Below are 22,017 nucleotides of genomic sequence, written 5' to 3' on the forward strand. Positions count from 1 at the left end.
TCAGGTCATGATCTCGCAGTTCCTGGGTTCGAGCCCCGCCTTGGGTTCTGTACTGACAGCTTGGAGCCTAGAGCCTGCTTTGGATTCTGTGTCTCCCTCTCTCTCTGGCCCTTCCCCTCTCGAGCTCTGTCTCTCTCTCTCTCTCAAAAATAAAACATTAAAAAAAATTTAAATGCACTAGTCTCTTAAATTATGTACAAATAAGATCTGGAGTTATAAACCAAAGTAGATTTTAGATTAATAGTTTTTTTTTTTTAAACATATTAGTCTCTTAAATTATGCAGAAAACCAAATATATAGTTACAAACCATTATAATAATGCTGGCCTTTATAATTGCTCATGTACTTACCTTTACTGAGATTTTTATTTTTTCATATGGCTTAAAATTACTGACTAGTGTCCTTTCGTTTTATGTTGCAGGACTCCTTTGAACATTTCTTATAGGGCAGATCTGGTGGTCATGAACTTCCTCAGCTTTTATTTATCTAGGAATATCTTAATTTCTCCTTTACTTAAAAAAAATTTTTTTTTTAATTTTTTGAGAGGAAGTGAAAGAGTACATGAGCAGGGAGGGCTAAAGGGAGAGAGACAGAGAATCTCAAGCAGGCTCCATGACCAGCACGAAGTCTGACACACGGGGCTCAGTCTCACAGACTGAGATCATGGCCAGAGCCAAAATCAAGAGTGAGACACTTAACCAACTGAGGCACCCAAGCACCCCTCTCCTTCACTTTTGAAGGATAGTCTTGCCAGTTATAGGATTCTTGGTTGACCATACTTTTCTATTTCAGCCCTTTGAGTATATCCACGTACTGCCTTCTGGCCTTCATGTTTCTGATGAGAAATCTGATGAAATCTGATGATTTTATTGAAGATTCCTTGTATGTGATGAGTGACTTCTCTCTTGCTGCTTTCGAGATTCTGTCTTTTGAAAGTTTGATTATTATGTGTCTCCGTGTGAATCTCCTTGAGTTCATCTTACTTAGAGTTAATTAGGCTTCTTGGGTGTTTATATTCATGTTTTTCATTAAATTTGGGAAGTTTTCAGCCATTATTTCTTTTTCAGATATCGTCAGATATTATTTCTGTCCCTTTATCTTCTTTTCAGACTTTTATGATGTGTATATTGGTCTACTTTTTGGTGTCCCACAGGTCCCTTAGATTCTATTTACTTTTCTTCAGTTTTTTTTTCTTTCCTCTTCCTCAGACTTTACAATTTGCATTCTCCAATCTTCAAGTTCACAGATTTTTTTTCTTCTGCTGCTGAAATCTGCCTTTGAATCTTTCTAGTGAATTTTAAAATTTCAGTTATTCTATTTTTTAGCTCCAGTATTTCTTAATTAATTTCTTATTTTTTAATGTTTTTTTATAAGTGAAATCACTTGTTTGTCTTTGTTTTGAACGCTTATTTATTTTTGAGAGAAACAGAGACAGAGTGTGAGCAGGGGAGGGGCAGAAAGAGAGGGAGACACAGAATCTGAAGCAGGCTCCAGGCTCCAAGCTGTCAGCACAGAGCCCGATGTGGAGCTTGAACTCATGAACCATGAGATCATGACCTGAGCTGAAGTCAGATGCTCAACCTGTGGAGCCACCCAGGTGCCCCTTATAGATTTTTTAATGTATTTTTTGAGAGAGAGTGCAAACAGGGCAGTGGGGGGGGGCATTCAGAGAGAGGGGGTGACACAGAATCTAAAGCAGGCTCTCAGCTCTAACTCACAAACCCTGAGGTTATAACCTGAGCCGAAGTCGGACACTTAACCAACTGAGCCACCTAGGCACCCCTCTTAACTAATTTCTTTTAGGTTTTCTATCTCTTTATTGACATTTACATTTTGTTCATGCTTTGTTTTCTTGGCTTTGTCCAGATCTTCTTTTAATTTTTTGAGTACCTTTAAGACAGTTGTTTTGTTTTTTTTTAATTCCAGTTAACATACAGCATAATATTAGTTTCAGATGTACAATATAGTGATTCAACACTTCCGTATATCATCTAGTGCACTTTTTAATCTTCATCACCTACTTAACCCATCCCCCTATCCACCTCCCTTCTGGTTACCAAAGGCAGTTACTGTTGATTTTTTTCCCTTTAAGTAGATCATACTTGTTTTTTGTAGTTGTGATTTTATGTTGAAAAACTGGACATTTGAATCTAATAATGTGATAACTTTGGAAATCAGATTCTGCCCCTTCCTCAGGATTTGCTATTTTTTTATTATTGTTTGCTTTCTGGGGGCACTGCTCTTTTTATTTCCCTGGAAGTCACTCAGCCAAAGCTGGCAGGGCTTACAACAATGGGAGAAGGTTCAATAACAATGGATGCCTGACTCTTTGTCTACACTCCTGTGATCAAAAAAAGCTGAGCAGGGTTCAGAGTGCAAATTCCCAAAATTTGGAGGACAGGGTCCTTTTTGTCTGCCCTGGCTCCCACAATGTGTGCGAGCTGCTCCAAGAACAGGTGCACAGCTGCCTGCACCCTAAGGTAACTGCTTCTATGAGAGGAGCTGATACAGACTGAGATTTAACCACGATTTACTGTCCAGGTCTTCACCTGCAAATTTTAAGTCTTCAGTAGACTCCAGAGTTCCAAAATAGTTACATTACACAGATTCTGCCAGTGTAATTATTGTCTAGTGAGACAGATTACTAGTGCTTCCTCCTCTGTCATTGTCCCAGAATCCTCTGCAGTGCAGTTTTAATTTATGTCTCTTATTAGACTGAGGTTGCACTTCATTCCATGTGTTTGTATCCTACACCATTTTTTTTCTATTGGGCTGTTGTTTTGTTTGTTTTTTGTTAGAGCTCTGTATAAATTTAACTTTTTGTATATAAGTTGGACGTATTTCACATTTTGTAATTTCTTTTGATTTGGTGGGTTTTTCCATGCATACATTTTTTATATTTATGTGTTTGAGTTTATCCAAAGTATTTTACATACTTATTTTAGTCAGTAGTTCAAAATATACAAGAATGTGTTCAATTTTGGGGAGGGCATACGAGAAATTAATAACATTGATTGCCTTTGGGTAGCTAGAGTTACTTCTCTGGGTTGTGGGGTCTTCTTTTTCTTTTCTTTTTTTCAAATCTTGAATAACCATTAGAACAAAAAGAAGAAAAGCAAACCAAAGCCTACAGCAGAAGCAAGTAACAGTATCCCAGATTCCAGTAAATCGGTTTCCATTCAAGAGGAACAGACTGTGCCTTCTTCAGAGAAAGGGGGTATTAATGGTTACCATGTCAACGGTGCCATCAATGATACTGAGTCTGTGGACTCACTCAGTGAAGGTATGGAGATACTTTCAATAGATGCCAGAGAATTGGAAGATCCTGAGTCTACTACACCAGATGTGCTGGATAGAACAGGTGAGTTTATTAACAGGTCTTTGAAAAGTTGTTTTCTGTTGAAAAATATAGGGGCTTCCTGGTTGAAAAAGCAACCAATAAATTGAATTTAGTTAGTCTTTTATTTTTTAGTTTTTGTTGCCTTTTATATGAAAGAGTCAAATTTTGTACAGTTGATTCTTGAACAACGCAGTGTGGACTATGCAGGTCCACTTACTTGTGGATTTTTTTCCCCGAAAAAATATAATACAGTACTGCAAATATATTTTCTCTTCCTAATGATTTTTTTTCCTAATGGTTTTCTTAATAACATTTTCTTTTCTCTAGCTTACTTTATTGTAAGAATATTGGATATAATACATATAAAATACAAAACATGTTTATTGACTGTATGTTATTGGTAAAGCTTTTGATCAACAGTAGGCTTAAGTTTTGGAAGAGTCAAAGTTATATACAGATTTTCAACTGCAAGGGAGGGGGTCAGTGCCCTTAACCCCCACATTGTTCAAGGGTCAACTGTAGTTACCAAAGGCCTAGAAGAATATAGTTGTTATTCCATTGTCTTATATTTTAATTTTAGTTTAAGTCAGTCTTGTGGAAATCTTTTAACATAATAATCCCTCAGTAGTTAGAGATTATAGAAGGTGACCTTAAGACTTTTTAAATTGCTTATTATTAAGGACAGTGATGATGATGAATTGATGTTGATGTTACTATTTTAGGGCCCAACACAGTGAGGAATATATAATAGTAACTGTAATCCCGTGGCTTTCATGAGAAGTAGACTGTTGGTTTTTATTGTCCCACATTTGTTTTCTAGTAAAGAATTAAGATTAATGTTGTCAATTCAAATATCTTGCACATTTTTTGTATTAACCATTTTGATGAATGTTGGGAAGATACTGGGAATATGTCTTTTAAAGTTGGCTTTTTAATTACTTGGTTGTTAATCCATTTCCACTTGCTCTGTTGCTGCTAGAGTTATTATGTAATGACAATTTAAGAGTTGTTCTGTACTTCTCAGATGTTCTTTTATTGATTAGCTTGCACACACAAAAAGACTTAGAGAAAAATATAGCACCTACGCTATAACCTCAAATAAACCAAAGATAGTCAGTGGCTTCCTTTTTTTTTTTTTTTTTTTTTTTTCCTGAGCTAGCTCTTCTTTGATATCCTAACTCTTTGTGCTTTCCGTAAAGCTTTTAAAACTCTCGGGGTACCTGGCTGGCTCCGTTGATGGAGCATGCAACTCCTGATTTGAATATTGTGAGTTCGATCCCCACGTTGGGTGTAGAGATAACTTTTTTAAAAAACTTAATAAATAAATAGATTAATAATAAAACTCTCCCTTCCCTGGAACAGTGTAAAACTCTTTTTTCCTCAGTATAACTTACAGAAGCTATAAGAAATTAGTGCTTCCTTGTGCCCAGAGCTACCAAGGTGCAGGGAACAAGCTAGCTTATCTTGAGATGGGTTAACACAGACTCATCCTTTTCATTCAGGATGAAGTTTAGGGCTGAGCCAGATGCTCCTGATAGTCTCGTCCAACTGATTCTGCTCTTTGTTCTATTTTGTCAGTTGTTTTTGTTCATAACCTTTCAGAGGCATAGTTTTACCTGAAACATTTTTACCTTTTTTATTTGTTTATACTTAAGACTGCTTGATTGATTTCCTCCTAACTTTTACTCTAAAATACTGGCCTTTCTTTGACAGGGTCCATGCTGGAGAATGGCATCTCTGATTTTGAACCCAAGTCTTTGACTATGCAGTCTACTCAGAATTCTCAACAAAATAGGAATGCTGCGAAATCTCTCTCAAGACCTACCACAGCACCTCAGTTTTCAAATCTGGGGATGGAAGATTTTCCACTCTCTTCCACCAACAAAAAGCTAGGTAAATCAGAAGGCTACCTTTGACAGAAAACAAAAAAAAAAATTGTGCTTTTGGCTAGAGAGGGCAAATTTTCTCCTTGTTCCTCAGATAAGATCTCAGAGGTTAGCAGGTAATACTTTTTCTGTTTTTGAGGCAGCAACTACCCTTCCCTAACTCCGTGTACACAGTTGGAGTCTGATAGTATTTTAGATGCTGTACAGTCTTGTTACAATGACAGGGATCCTTTTAGTGAATGAAAGTCAAACTCTACTGGCCAGAACGACTTTTCTACTAACAGTAACTTGTTTCTTTTATTTGCTTTACTAAACATTTTTGTACTGTTTCCTTCATTTTTATCTCCTGGTTGATTTAATAGTAAAAAGCTCTGCCAACTCTGACATGACGTTTTAAAGAAATCTTTTCATTTCTCTTCACAACTTCATGCGCTTACTAATATCTGTCAGACTGTAGCTTTAAACAAGATCGTTTCCTCTTAAGTAAGTGTGCAGTATCGACTGGTGGTAGTTATTTGCTTTTTTTTTTCACTATACTCATCATTTAAATAATCAGCCAGTAATTAAACAGGTAGAGATGATAGCCCCTCTGAGTGTCATACATCTAAAGCATCGTGGTCCACTCCACTAAATGTACGAAACAGAAATGTAAAAGACACTTGTAACCTGTAGCTCTTTATTGAATTATTTATTCCACATGAGCTAAATTTAATTAGTGAAGCTTTCCTTTTAAATCTAACATGACCCTCAGCTTGGTGCAGAAAGCACGTCAAAAATACTCAGTCAAGCAAAAAGAAAAGCACAAGACTTGAAAGCTCTTTAGATTTGGAAAGAAATCAAGTTGCGATGAGGAAGAATTTAAATAAAAAATTGGAAATCTATATCTTGGCACATTAAACTTCTTAGATCTATGATTTCACCTATAAATTGTATATATAACTTTGACATTGGTGAATATAGAAAGGTTGGTAGAACTTTTGGAAACTGATTAGAATATGTTGGGTGGTAAATATATTTCATCTTTACCTATAAAGTTGGCTTATCCACATACAATGTTTCGAACTACTACACAGAGAATTTTATTAATTTTGTAATGCCTGCATGGTGAATTATAGTCCAAACCCTGTCATTTAGAGAGTTTTGAAACACTGGTACCTATTCAAATACTTTACTTCATTTTGGATAGTTTCTGAAGTTGCTGTTGTCAAATTCATTAATCTTTTTTTTAACAGTTTCTAGTCTGCTGTTAATCCTATCCAGTGAAATTGTCATCTCAGACATTGTCTTTTTTCACCTCTAGAGGTTCAGCTGGGTTTTTTAAAGTATCGACCATGTCTGTCCTTAATATGTTTATGCTTTTCTCTGCCTTCTTGAACTTACGGTATCTGATTGTATCAGCTGTTTTGAGGTCTTTATTTACTTGACTCTACATCTATGACATTTCTGCATCTGTTTCTGTTAGTTGATTTTTCATTATGGATCGTGTTTGTCTGCCTCTTTGTATGCCTAGTAATTTTTTATTGGGTGCCAGACATTGTGAATTTTGCTTTGTCGATTGCTAGATAGTTTTTGTGTTCTATTTAAGTACTGTTATGATTTGTTCTGGGACTATTTGGTAACAGTTTGAGGCTTGTTTTTAAGCTTTGTTAGGTGGAACTAGAGTAGCCGTTAGAGCTAATTTTGCCTCATTACTGAGGGAGTACCCTTCCAAGTGTTCTACCTGGTGCCCTATTCTGGCTGGTGTGAACATGAACTATTTGTGGGCTGGGTGAGGTCTGAGGCTTGTTCTGCGTGTTCCTTTCCAGTGGTTCTTTTTCCTGTCTCAGGTAGTTTCCTCACACCGATGCATTCAGAATCCCCTGCAGATCTCTGTAGAATTTTCTCATCTTTGTGTAGCTCTTTCCTCTCTAGTATTCTGCCCTTAGAATTCTAACCACCTTGGCCTCCCCAAGTTCTTAGCTCTGTCCTCTCAATTCAGGATTAGGATTTCTCCTCCTTGCACTGCAGCCTGGAAACTCTTTCATGGCAGTAAGTTGAGGCAATCGTAGGCCTCACTTCATTTGTGTCTTTTCTCAGGGAAGTACTGTCTATCATCTATTGTCTGAAAACCAGGTTTCATATGTTTTGTCTGTGTGTGTGTTTAGTTGTGTAAGACAGGAGGATAAATCCAACTCCTAGTACTCCATCTTAGCCAGGATACTTAGTTAAAAACAAAAATCTATGAAAACATCAATTTTTTGGTGAGGAGGGTGGCCATTAAGGAAACATTTTTAGTCCACATGACATTTGTTACTTTACATGCTTAGGTGTTCATATCTAACTTTCAGGTTACTTGTGCTCCTTTTTTTATATTAATCCTTGGGTTTTCTTCCCAAGGTTCCAATATTGAAAAATCTGTGAAAGACCTCCAGCGCTGTACAGTGTCTCTCGCACGGTATCGAGTTGTAGTTAAAGAAGAGATGGATGCTTCCATTAAGAAAATGAAACAAGCTTTTGCTGAATTGCAGAGCTGGTAAGTTAAGTTGCATTTGATCACATGGCACAAAGATGATCATTTATAAACATGGTCTGCCATTCACCAGGTCCTTTAATTTCTGACTCTTAACTGCTCTATGTAGTGGGAAGAAACTTAAAAATCCTGAGGTATATTTAGCTTTCTGCTTCATTCAACTCCTTTTGGTCACATGGCCATTTTGCAAATGGGTGGTACAGAGAACTCTTTGTGTTCTAGGAATGGGCTTGAGGTTGATACTGTTCAGAAAAGGACAAATAATTATAGAATGGACCATACATCCTTACTTTAGGGTCTGTCTTTTAAACCAGGAACCTGCAACAAATGGCATGATGTTTTTGAACAAAATTATGAAGTAGAAAAGACCTGTCTTTGCTTTCCCACCTCCTGTCATCCTTCCTAATGCACTCTGCCCTAAACATATCTTTGGTGCCTTATTATTAATCGATTTGTTTTAATTTTGTGTTTTTCAAACTGTGTTCTAAAAAAAATACTCTTAACTAGGGGCACCTGGATGGCTCAGTCTGTTAAGTGTCCAAATCTTGATTTCAGCTCAGGTTATGATCTCACAGTTTTGTGGGATTGAGCCCTGCATCAGGCTCTGGAGTGACAGTGCACAGTCTGCTTGGGATTCTCTCTCTCTCTCTCTCTCTCTGTCCCTTCCCCACTTGCATGCTCACTGTCTCTCTCTCTCTCTCTCTCTCAAAATAAACTTTAAAAATAAAAATAAAACAATAAAAAATACATCTTAAAATATATTAATATGTGTTCTGTAGGGGAAATAGGGTTTGGTAGTTAAAGAGGTTTGAAAATACTTTTTTAAAAATTTTACCACTGGACTGAAGTGCTTTTTCAATGCTAATGTGCACTGTGAATCTACAAGAGGGAGCTATACTGTGCTGTTTCTCAAGCGTATTTGACTATAGAATCTTTTGCGGGGAGAAATATATTCTAATGTTTTTTAAAATTACTGAAGCTAGTTTTAATCATTATATATTGAGGTGGTAACTAATACTGAAGCCATAACTCCTTTCTGGGGAGGTATTTGCATTTTTATAAGGGACTTGTTTGCAATGGAAAAGCCCTGAGGACCAAATTCAGTAAAGTGATGGAAAGACCAGCAGCTAGGTTGATGTTTGGAGGTGTAAGACTGTCTACTTTCCTTCTCTGTAAGACGTGCCTAGATCTGAAATATGAGAGGAAGCGTTCATGAATAGAGGAAACCTACCCCACTCTTCCTCCCAACCATCCATTTTCTTGCCTGTTTGTGGTCGTATTCAACCACGTCTCTGTTCATCAGCTTAGTATGGTTACTTCATGCCACAAGAAACAAGAGACAAGGGAGTGTAGGCAGCCTCCGTCCTGTGGAATTGAAGAGGGCATGAATTAATGAAGATGTAGAATAAAGCCTCCAAAAAGTTGCTGACACATACTTTTATCATTTGCAAAGTGTAGAATGGTCCACTAAATCATCATAACCAAAAGTACATATATGTTTGTGTATATAGTTTTAAGTTTATTTATTTATTTTGAGAAAGAGAGGGCAGGCACATGCATGGGGTAGGGGGCAGAGAGAGAGAGAGAGACAGAGAGAGTGAGGAAGAGAGAGAATCCTAAGCAGGCTCTTTGTCCTGAATCCTGAGTTTTCCCTTTCAGGTTTTATAGCTAGAAATTTAATGTCATATCTTCTGTCTTTCTTACATACATGTTTGCTTCAGCCAGAAGACTTAACATTCACATTTCCTCTTCTATATACTTGTTGATGCCACTTTTCTATCCTGATATGTTCTTCTATATCTTTATACTTCTCTAACTCCAAGCAGTCTTCCCAAACTCACCTTAAATTAAGCTCTAACTTCTACGAATATTTCTAAGTAACTGGTTTCTACTCTTTATGAACCTTTTGGGAGAAAGTACCATGCCCTTCGCTCTGGATTACTATCATATCAGATATTATTGACTCATTTGGAAAAGAATAAAGAGCTAAGAGTAGATCATCCCAACTTTGCTTTGATAAGCCTCTGGTTTCCATGATTGTTTAGCTTACTGATTACTTAGCCACAGGATCTGATTGTATTCAGAACCAGCCTAAACCAGGAAATGCAGTTCCGGGAGAGAGATTTGTGAGTTCCTGTTGACTTGGAACCCAGCCAAGGAGAGCCTCCTTCGATAAATGACAAATGAAATGGTTTCCTGCCTGGGAACTGTGTACTTAGGATTGATTAGCAGACGTGACAACCGGGTCAATTTAACTTGAGGAAAGAGATTTACCTGCCCTTTCCTGCTGGTGCCCTTCTCTCTGGCTGATTGGGTTTTTATACTACCTTATTTCAATGCCCCTTGCAGTTGCTACTTCAAGACATAATTGGCAGGTAAGCTAACTCCATTTGGCACTGAACCAGAGCTTACAGTTAATGTCACTCAGGAAGCCATTTTTTGTGTTGGTTATAGTATAAAAGAAAAGAAAAGGGTTTAACAAATTTGCAACAGTAAGATTACATTGATGGAGCACTAGGGGAATTATACAGATAACTGCTTTCATTTTGGGGCCAAATGAAAGCAGACACATACCTGTGGGAAGGTAAAATCAGAGGCTTTTCCAGTATGTAAAACTCAAAATCTGTTTGTTGGTGATCCAGTAATAATCATCTCTAGACCCAAGTTTACTTTTCTTGTCCATTCATAAAATTTGTCTGACTTACATTGTTGGAGCTATTAGTTGACTTAAGTTTAAAGTTATTAAGGAGCAGGATATGGAATGGAACATGAAGCTAAAGTAGATAAATCATTTTGGACAGTTGTCATATAATATGTTGGTGAAAATGCCAACAGGAAATACACTCAACTTGCCTTTGTAAAGCAACTCAACTCCTTGTTAAAGGAGAAAATGGAGAGGCATCTCTTAAACACACTCAACTCTTTGTTAAAGGAGAAAATGGAGGGGTGTCTGGGTGGCTCAGTTGGTTAAGCATTTGACTTTGGCTCAGGTCATGATCTCATGGCTTGTGGGTTTGAGCCCCGCATCAGGTTCTGTGCTGACAGCTCAGAGCCTGGAACCTGCTTCGGATTCTGTCTCCCTCTCTCTCTCTCTCTCTCTCTCTCTCTCCTCCCCTGCTCATGCTGTCTCTCTCTCTCTCTCTCTCTCTCTCTCTCAAAAATAAACGTTTTAAAATAATTTTTTAAGGATAAAATGGATAAGAAATTTGAAATTCTAAACATATAAAGTCAATGTAAGTCTTTGCTTATGACTGAAATTTTTCATAGCTGATTCCTCATTCACCTTAGAAAAGTTACTTCTTGGCACAAAAGCAGACACTGAGATCAATGGAACAGAATAGAGAACCCAGAAATGGACCCACAAACGTATGGCCAACTTATCTTTGACAAAGCAGGAAAGAATATCCAGTGGAAGACAGTCTCTTCAAGTGGTGCTGAGAAGACTGGATAGCGACATGCAGAAAAATGAACCTGGACCACTTTCTTACACGTACACAAAAATAAACTCAAAATGGATGAAAGACCTAAATGTAAGACAGGAAGCCATCAAAATCCTCAAGGAGAAAGCAGGCAAAAACCTCTTTGAACTTGGCGCAGGCAACTTTTTACTCAATACGTCTCTGGAGGCAAGGGAAACAAAAGCAAAAATGAACTATTGGGACCTCTTCAAAATAAAAAGCTTCTGCACAGTGAAGGAAACAATCAACAAAATTAAAAAGGCAACCGATGGAATGGGAGTAGATATTTGCAAACGATATATCAGATAAAGGGTTAGTATCCAAAATCTATAAAGAACTTATCAAACTCAACACCCAAAAAACAATCCAGTGAAGAAATGGGCAAAAGACATGAATAGACACTTCTCCAAAGAAGACATCCAGATGGCCAACCAACACACAAACAAATGCTCAACATTACTCATCATCAGGGAAATACAAATCAAAACCACAATGAGATACCACCTCACACCTGTCAGAATGGCTAACATTAACAACTCAGGCAACAACAGATGTTGGTGAGGATGCAGAGAAAGAGGATCTCTTTTGCACAGCCGGTGGGAATGCAAACTGGTGCAGCCACTCTGGAAAACAGTATGGAGGTTCTTCGAAAAATTAAAAATAGAACTACCCTATGACTCAGCAATTGCACTACTAGGTATTTATCCAAAGGATACAGGTATACTATTTCAGAGGGACACATGCACCCCAGTGTTTATAGCAGCACTATCAACATTAGCCAAAGTATTAAAAGAGCCCAAATGTCCATTGATGGATGAATGGATAAAGAAGATGTAGTATATACATATATACCTTCTTTTTGATTACTCAGCAATCAAAAAGAATGAAATCTTGCCGTTTGCAACTACATGGATGGAACTGGAGGGTATTATGCTAAGTGAAATTGGTCAGAGAAAGACAAATGTCATATGACTTCACTCATATGAGGAGTTTAAGATAGGAAACAGATGAACATAAAGGAAGGGAAGCAAAAATAATATAAAAACAGGAAGGGGGACAAAACATAAGAAACTCTTAAATATGGAGAGCAGAGGTTTGCTGGAGGGGTTGTGGGAGGAGGGGATGGGCTAGGTGGGTAAGGGGCATTAAGGAATCTGCTCCTGAAATCACTGTTGCATTATATACCAACTAACTTGGATAAATTAAAAAAATAAATTAAACAGCAAAAAAAGTTACTTCCTTTTAGTTGAGCTTCTCTTTTAGAGAAGATGTTAAGCTACAGGTAGTCTAACCTAAGGCTTTTAGATCCTTAAAGTCCATATAAACTTCAAATTTATATGGTGAAAACTTACATATCATTTTAAGAACCAAAGCACTTTCAAAAATGTCTATTTTAGAAATAAAGGAATGGGCTAATGTAATAATGTGTTATCAAAAATCTCCATAGCACTCTATACCTTTAAATTATTCTTCAGTTGTTGCATATTTAGTACATTGATACCTTATTTCTACTAGTAGTTGGCCTTCTTGGTTTTTGATATCCTTTAATTTAAATTTTTCACTCTTTTTTTTTTTTTTCCTGAGAGAGAGAGAGAGAGTGTGTGTATGCATACAAGCGGGGGAGAGGGAGAGAGAGAATCTCTGGCAGGCTCCATGTCCAACAAGGAGCCTGATACAGGGCTTGACCTCATGACTGAGATCATGACTTGAGCCAAAACCAAGAATCAGACACTTGACCGACTGAGCCAACCAGGCGCTCCTAAAATTTAACCCTTTAACCATCTGTGAAAATATCTAGTAACATGATAATTATCAAACAGTTTACCAAACATTCAGTCATATTATCTGACTTATTTATCTGGATTTCTATCCTGCTAAGTAGGAATTTTAAATTCAACTTTACCATTTAAAAGGGATTTGAGTCTTAAGCGATTTGCCTAACATAACATCATAAATTGCAGACTCAATATTTGAATCTTTGTATTCTGACTCCCTGTAACCTATGATTTTCATCCCATCTCTCACTGATGGCTCACTTCTCACTAAAGCTTAGGAAGAATGCTAGAGACTTGGTACTTGTCACATATATTATTTCCTTTTCAGCTTAAAGGCTATATAACAGAGGAAATTTAGGGACTAAGAAATTTTGTCATTATGTAACAGAGTTAGATTGAGCAGGACCAAAATTTTGAGTGAGCCTATGAAAGCCTTTATAAGGATTCTTGTAAAATAAAACTTTAAGAAGGAATATTCCATCCAAATATTGCTTTGTAATTCAGAAGCCTTAAATCACACCTTACAATGATTTGTGATTCACCTATCCTTCAAGTCAGATCCTAGTTGTGGAGAAAGTATGAAGATTAAGGGAAAGGTAACTAGGGAGTGGGGTCAATTAGAAAAGATTTCTTAAAATAATGAATCATTATTAAGGTTTGAAGGACAGGAATTACATTGGCAGAAAGGATGGGGCTAGAATACTGCCATTAGGAGATCTGATCTAAGCAAAGGCATAGAAGGGACATGTAGGGGCTCCACCTGGTATAGCTATAGCTAAGGGGGCAGTAGTTGAAAGCAATATGGGAGGAAGTCAGAGACCAAGGTAAAATGAGAGCATAACAGCAGTTCTTTAAAGTAGAAGTAAAAGTCATGTAACTCTACCAACTTAACTTTCTGTGTCCTCTTGTGTCCCCCATCTGTATGCACATATAATCTTAATAGTTGTAATCATAGTGAGTGTACTTTTGTGGTATATTCTTTTCGTTTAAAGTTTTCTTTGATTCACCTCTCTGTAACTGCTTACACTGTGCTAATATGTGTATGTGTTCATTTAAGAATTTCTAGACAATGGATCTGGTATATATAATGATTTACCAAAGTTAATATGAACATATTTTACTAAATGGATATTCTGCTGGAACTGAGAAGTCAAGATGAACACAGATATTTGAATAATAATTTCTGTGGCTATTTATTGAGCCATTATTGCATGTCAGAAGCTTTTATGCACATGTTTCTAATCTGTATAACTATTATACCCAATTTATAGATAAGAAAAGATGGACACAGTAAAAACTAATTTGCCCAAACATACTTGGTATTAAGTGACACTTTTCTACTATACCCTGCTTTCTTTTTCATTGTCTTATCAGGTATCTCTGTTTGCCTTTATTTTTTAGTCTTTGCCTTTCTAGTCTATATATGTCGCCCTTTAGACATTACTGTCATAATTTGAGAGAGAGGATAAAAAAAACCCACAGTTTTAAGTGAGGATGTAGCTAGCTACTCTCTAGATGGCTTAACACTAACAATTTTTCCTTACCAACTAGAAACTTGAACAATAAACTCCTTGGTAATCTAGATTGCTACTGGTTCTTTTTTTCCTAAACATATTGTAAAATATCATCGAGTCATATGGTCTGTAATATCACTTCAGAACTGAGATACTTTTGACCACTGGAAAAGAACAGTCCCAAAGGAACAGCTTATATTCACATCCTAATTTCTTACAAGCTACTTCAGACTCTTAAAATATGAAATCGCATGTCTACATGCTTTGTGAGGACTCCTGATTTGATAAGATCCAAATATGATTTAATAAGCTAGTTCTTTCAGTTAATTCTACCACTGTTGTTCAACTCTGTGTGATGACCTGACTTACTGGTGTTTTTTGTTTTTGTTTTGAGCCTATGCACGTGTACCATACTCCAATAAGGCCAAGTGCTGGGAGTATGGAGTTCTACAAAACATATGAAGCATCATTAATTTTCTGCTAATAAAAACTACTGACTGTTCCCTCTTTTGATTGTTTTTTTTAATTTTTTTTAACGTTTATTTATTTTTGAGACAGAGAGAGACAGAATATGAGCAGGGGAGGGGCAGAGAGAGAGGGAGACACAGAATCTGAAGCAGGCTCCAGGCTCTGAGCTGTCAGCACAGAGCCCGATGCGGGACTCGAACTCACGGACCGCGAAATCATGACCTGAGCCGAAGTCGGCCGCCCAACCGACTGAGCCACCCAGGCGCCCCTCTTTTGATTGTTTTTATGAGAAGAGGGAAATGTCCTCAGAGAAGTAAAGGTGTTTGCTTTGGCTTTGCTTGGATTTCTCCTTTGATTGGCTAGAGGTGTTAGAATGAATAAGTTTTAGGTTTTCAGCAAATATAATCGGGTACAAATATTTTCTAACATTAGTGAGTGGTTTAGATAGAGTATTATCCCTTGAAATAGTTGGCTGTGGAATTGCCAGAGATGTGTTTCCATTATAACATTATTTTCTTTAAAAAAGAATTTTTTTTTTGGGGGGCGCCTGGGTGGCGCAGTCGGTTAAGCGTCTGACTTCAGCCAGGTCACGATCTCGCGGTCTGTGAGTTCGAGCCCCGCGTCAGGCTCTGGGCTGATGGCTCGGAGCCTGGAGCCTGTTTCCGATTCTGTGTCTCCCTCTCTCTCTGCCCCTCCCCCGTTCATGCTCTGTCTCTCTCTGTCCCAAAAATAAATAAAAAACGTTGAAAAAAAATTAAAAAAAAAAAAGATTTTTTTTTTAATGTTTATTTGTTTATTTTGAGAGAGAGAGCTCACGAGCAGGGAAGGGGCAGAGAGAAAGGGAGAGAGAGAATTCCAAGCAGGCTCCCAGCACAGAGCCCGATGTGGGGCTTGAACTCAAAAACCGTGAGATCATGACCAGAGCTGATGAAATCAACAATCGGATGCTTAACCGACTTGAGCCACCTACGCACCCCATAACATTGTCTTCTAATGCAGCAACCATAAACAAATGATAGTTAACATTTTTTTGGTACCAAGGAATACTGAAGGCAATAGCTAGAATCAATAATCTACATGTTAAATGCGTTAATTAAAGGGCTTGCTTCAAATGATGGACATGTACGATATCTTAGAGATATGAATAGTACTACAGGCAAAACTATTCTGAGCAACTAAATAAATTACATAGAAGCTTTAGAATAAATTAAACAAATGTGAAGATAGTAAAAAGTCCTAGTAAGGAAGGAAGGCAATACAGAACATTCATTTACCAGTCTTTTCCCTTAGTGGCAGTGACAAGTCATCTAAAACCATCTTTCATGACTGAAGAAATGATGTGGAAATTCTCTACACTGTTATAAGGCGCAGGCTTAATAAGACCTAGTGTCTAAGACCCCGCAATATTTAGCTGAATTTCATTAGCAGTTTCAGAATCCAGTGTATCAGATGCTGATTATGGTGTATTTCCATTCAGGAAAACCTTGAGACAGCAACTGCAAGCTCAGTGTCCTTGTGTATTGGCACGAGCAAGGTAACAGAAAGTCTGACTGTCTGAATGAGCTTTTCATCACTCTCTGAGAGGACTCATTGCTTGCAGTTATGGCCTCTAAAAACTGTTACCTCAAACCACAGGTACTTTTGAATCTCTTGGCCACAGATCTATATGAAGACCATCGTTTAGCTGAGGAACAGATGAAAAACTTGAGCTTAAGTTTCCGCATTGTTAGAAAGCAATATTACGATAAACTCTTGTTTTTAATCGTAAAAAGAAAAAGCCTCTGCTGTTTATCTTCATGCTTACCCTACTGTCCACTTTTGAACTCTTCCCACCTTTTCTATTTGTGATGCACTTATTTCAACTTTTTATTATGAAAACTTTCAAAGAGACAAAAGACATGGAAGGATGGTACAGAGTGTGTGTGTGTGATGTGTTTTGGTGGAACCATTTGAAAGCTGCAGGCATTATGACATGCCACCTCTAAAATGCTTTAGCATTGATGACCTAAAGATATGGTCATTCTACACAGTTGCAGTACATTATGTGATGTACTTTTAGGAGGCAAGTTATTATTATATTGCTTTGGTCAGTCTCGGCCTATCTATGGCGATGCTCTCAGCTACAAACGCCCGGGGGGGGGGGGGGGGGGGGCATTCACCTGGGCCGCATATTACTTGTAATGAGGCCATATTTGAGCTAGCGTTGTGGCTGGATCAGCCCTGGTGGTTCTTAGGATTGTAAGACACCTCAACAACTGCCATCAGGGATCTTCGGAAAAAAACAAGCTTTTATTACTTACATGTCCTAGAGGGGACATGGCACGTCCAGTGCCATACAGCACAGGGTGCTTAAATAGAGCTCAGACTGGGGTTATGCCTTTATTGCAGGTGATGATGGGTTACCTAAGGTTTTGTGGGTTCTTTCTTTATTGGTGAATTTAAAACATAAGAGCAGGAATTAAAGCGTGGGAAGGGTAAGTAGGGTCACTCAAGTTATATGGGTCACTCAGGGCTTTCTAAAAGAGGAACTTCCTGTGTGGGGTAGCCTGACTTTTTATTGTGCAGCTGGCAGTCTGTTTATCTGAGATGTCTTTGAAATGGAGGTCTGGACAATCAAAGCTTAGTGTCAGGCACTTAACATTACAATGACAAAAGCTAACTATCAGGCATTTATATTTTAGCATTTATTTGTTTTTGTGCTTTTCTTTAAACTTTTTACTTTTTTCTTTTTTAACATTTATTCATTTTTGAAAGAGAGGTGCAGAGAGACAGGGAGACCCAGAACTGGAAGCAGGCTCCAGGCTCTGAGCTGTCAGCACAGAGCCTGACACGGGCTCGAACTCACTAGCTGTGAGATCAAGACCAGAGCTGAAGTCGGACGCTTAACCGACTGAGCCACCCAGGTGCCTCGTATTCATTTTTGTGTTTTAAAGACTTGTGAAAATCTTCAGGAAAATTGCAAATGTTCATCAGGCTTTTCTCTGAGAAAATATCCCAACAGCCTCAGTTAACCAGTAGATTGCTCTATTTAATACTTGGCTGATGACATAAGACCTTTTGTAGATGTTATCAATAGATGGCAAGACAACAAACAAGAAATAGAAGCACTTACTGCTTTTTATAGTGGGGTTTTTGGGCACGAAAATATGCACTTTTTTTAATGGCATGGGCAGATGGTTGTTCATACACTGCCTCTGAATTTCTTACGATCACCAGTGAGTCAATCAAAAAACAAACTTTATTTAAATGGATTCCAGTCATCCCTACAGGGGGAAAAAATCCAACACAGTGTACTTCGTAGCTCCTACTGCCACAGAAAAGTCTGATTGTGATGATGCAGAATTTTTTTTCTTGCTAAACGTGTCATGTGACATTCTACTTTTTCATAATAAAGATTGTAAGCTGCAAAAAGCTTACTTGTTTGCGGAAGTCTTAATAAATATTTTACAAGCTTTGCCAGAGACAAATTTGTCATCTGGTGGACACAGCGTCTGCACCTTAAGGTGATTCAGCAACAGAAAGGAGGTAGGGTCAAAATTGAGGCCTGGCAGCTCCTGTCTCAGTTGTGCTTTTGTTTTGCTTTTAGGTATTCCAAATGCTGCTAGAGTTCTCAGAGCAAAGTATTGCCAAGGTTTGGAGAATGCTTTCTTAGCAGAGTATTGCTACCCTACAATAGTTGGATCTTCTCTCTTGTCTGGTGCTTCTGGATTAATATGCCATCCAAATTTGTTTCATTACAAGTCTATTTATTAACATCATGCATAATGATGTTTTTTTGTTTTTTTTTGTTTTTTTTTTAGAGAGCATGAGTGTGCACGTGCACGCAGGGGAGGGGCAGGGAGAGAGAGAGAGAGAGAGAGGGAGAGGGAGAGGGAGAGGGAGAGAAAACACCAAGCAGGTTCTGCTCTGTTAGTATGGAACCCAGGGTGGGGATCAAACTCAGCGAGCTGTGAAATCATGACCTGAACTGAAACCAAGAGTCAGATACTTAACCAACTGAGCCACCCAGGTGCCCCACATCATACATAATTCTTATCAAACCTGTGTTCTCTGGCACTTCATATAAAGGAATTTCCTCCTTGAGAAAATGACCCTGCCTTATCTTTTTTTGTATACCTCACACTATAGTCCCTGTATTAACTACTTTCTGCTAACATCACTAAATATTGAGCTAAATTGAGTCAGCATTCATATATATGTATACGTATATGTTTATGTATGTGTGTATATATGATTAGTTTTACAATCAGAAACAAGAGTAGAACTTTTATTAACCCTGTAGATCTATTCCTTTGCAAAAGGGGAAATCAGAATGAATAGAAAATTCAAAGAGAGTTGGAACATTTCATGTCTGGGCAAGTATCAAAATTTTAGATTTTTATTTCACCACTGAGTAAAACTGATACAGTAAGGAAAATTACTTGTATCCAGAGGTTGCAGACTAAGGCAAACTACTGTCTTTCTATATGTTGAAGGTAGTGGGCTCTTTTACAAGAACATAGAAAGCTTTACGTGCCATTTACATTTGCAGTGGAGAAAATTCTCAGTACCCATTTGACGTTCATTTTCTGTAGAAAGCCTATCAGAAACCTTTGATTTCATTTTTTCTGGATTATTAAATGTTTACCTGAAACCAGCACAATGTATATATGTCTTTTAACTACTCTGCCTCCTTAAGACTAAAGTGCCACAAACAAAAACAAATGAGCAAAGGGAAAAAAGAGAGAGAGAGTGACAAACCAAGAAACGGACTCAACTACAGAGAACAAACTGATGGTTACCAGAGGGGAGGGATGGGCTGACCAGGTGATGGGGATTAAGGAGGACACCTGTTGTGATGAGCACTGGGTGATGTACAGAATTGTTGAATCAAGGGGCACCTGGGTGGCTGAGTCAGTTAAGTGTCCAACTTTGGCTCAGGTGATGATCTCCAGGTTGGGTACTTCGAGCCCTGTGTTGGGCTCTGTGCTGACAGCTCAGAGCCTGGAGCCTGCTTTGCAGTCTGTGTCTCCCTCTCTCTCTCTGCCCCTCCCCTGCTTGTGCTCTCTCGGAAAAATAAAAATAAATAAATAAACAAATAATAAATAAATAAACAAACATTAAAAAAATAAGAATTGTTGAATCAAAAAAGAAAAAAAAAGAATTGTTGAATCACTGTATTGTACTCCCAAAACTACTATTATGCTGTATGTTAACTAACTGGAGTTTAAATAAAACCTTTGACAAAATAGACCAAAGTGCCAGTGGACTTGGTGCAACTGTGGTAAAGTGTTGAGAATATACAAAATCCTAATTGTGGATAAATTTACCATGCCCTAGTACGGATATTGCCTGGTAAAATGTATTAGAAGCAAAGCTGTCTGATTTTATAGACCAAAATATAAAATAAAAAATATGTGACTTTGTATGTGGAAATACGTAACTTCCAGAACTTTTGCTTTAGCACAGTTTAGCTAGAAGTGTTCTGTAGCTCGCTACTGCCACCTACTGGTTCTCAATTCTTGGACTTCTAGCTACTGGTTTACTGTAATACACAGAAATAAAAGGGAATTAAAGAAAAAAAAGAAACAAAAGGGAATTAGGTCTATTTATTGGAATCCTTAAAATGTCCTTTGCTGAGGGTAAGACAATTTGTATGTGGTCCACACAGGGTTTACTTTGTAGTATGCTTTCAGTGAACCAACTCATAAGTCTGTCTCCTCTGTTAACAATGTGCTATTTCTGTTTGAGTTTCTGATCAAACCTTTTTTCCCTTTGTCATCTTTTCCTAGTTTAATGGATCGAGAAGTGGCATTGCTTGCTGAAATGGACAAAGTGAAAGCTGAAGCAAGTAAGACTGATCTGTAGTTAAAGCTATTACCAGTTAGTAGTTATCTGCCTTTCAACCCTCATAACAAAAGCTCAATATAAATGTCACTGTAGGAGTTTATATATTTATTTGAAGAATCTTGAGAAGCTGTACTGCCCTGGCATATGAATCCTGTCAGGTGAAACAACTTTACAAGAATCTGGTTTTTAATATTTTTGAATGTTAATATTTTGAATGTTCAATGTCTGAGGGACTGCATCATGGTATTTGCCACCACAACATCATCTTAGGAAAATAAAGTATCCTTGCCAGGTGCCTGGGTTTTGTCTTATTTTGGGTTTTACTTCCAGTGATTGAATAATTCCATTGGGTTTTTTTTTTCTACTTGGAAAAAAAAAATGTTTGGCATAATCAGAGTTAACTTCACCAGCTTGCCCACAACTTAGTGTATGCATCACTGTCATTACCTATCTGAGAACTTTCTTGGTTTTCTCAGTTTGTAGAACAGTCTTCACTCCGTGTCTGTTATCATTAGATAGAGGAAGTCAATGAAATGAGGGTTTAGGATACCATGACTAGGATTCCATGAAAGCTTACTAAAATAGATTCTGGAGGAATAGAGTCTAACTTGGGTAATTTGTGGGGTTTTGTAACCAAAGAACCAGATACCTGTTTTTTGTCATTCCTGTTGAGGGTTAGGTACAAGATACACAGCTGTATGGAAAGAAGGGAGTATCTGTTACAGCTTCTACAATGGCATTGATGTGGGCTTTTCAGCAGCAGGTTTGACCTTCATGCTTTGAATGCTAGATTTGTAATTTGGAGGGTTGTTTCTTTTAACCTGCTCTCAGACTGGTACGAATGGCAATAGGTTGAGGTGATGACTCACAATTAAACCATTTGTGTTTATGCTCATGGGCCAGAGGAGGCACTGAGCTGAGTTCTCTTTTGATCTGTTTTGACCTGAAATGTTGAATAGGTGCTGTCCACTGTTTTTCAGAGGTGAGATTCATTTAAATTGAGTGGTATATCCTGAAATTTCTAAATGTGACCATTTCAGTCCATTCGTGTACTGTGTGTTCTATTTTGAGCATAAAGTTTCAAATAAAGCTAGTAAGAAGACGTAGTCCTTACTTTTGAGAAGGTGCTTTTTAAAAATATATCTTTTATAGAAAATGCCAAACATTTCAAAATGGCTAATATAATTAACTGCTACCGTCCAGCTTCAACCAATTATCAATTCATGGCAAATCTTATG

The 22,017-nt window shown here is 37.7% G+C and overlaps 1 protein-coding gene across 3 annotated transcripts in view; it reads left to right on the forward strand.

The window, feature by feature from the left end:
* SPATS2 (spermatogenesis associated serine rich 2) overlaps positions 1-22,017 on the forward strand; it is a 139,516-nt gene that overhangs the window by 108,217 nt on the left and 9,282 nt on the right. For all 3 annotated transcript variants that reach the window (XM_060657728.3, XM_060657730.3, XM_060657729.3), the window contains 4 exons: positions 3,100-3,361; positions 5,054-5,233; positions 7,603-7,738; positions 20,722-20,780. In XM_060657728.3, coding sequence (XP_060513711.1) covers positions 3,100-3,361; positions 5,054-5,233; positions 7,603-7,738; positions 20,722-20,780 — 637 coding nt within the window. The remainder of the gene's footprint in view (positions 1-3,099; positions 3,362-5,053; positions 5,234-7,602; positions 7,739-20,721; positions 20,781-22,017) is intronic.

This window comes from Panthera onca, chromosome B4 (assembly GCF_046562875.1).
Source record: "Panthera onca isolate mPanOnc1 chromosome B4, mPanOnc1 haplotype 2, whole genome shotgun sequence".
Lineage (NCBI taxonomy): Eukaryota > Metazoa > Chordata > Mammalia > Carnivora > Felidae > Panthera > Panthera onca.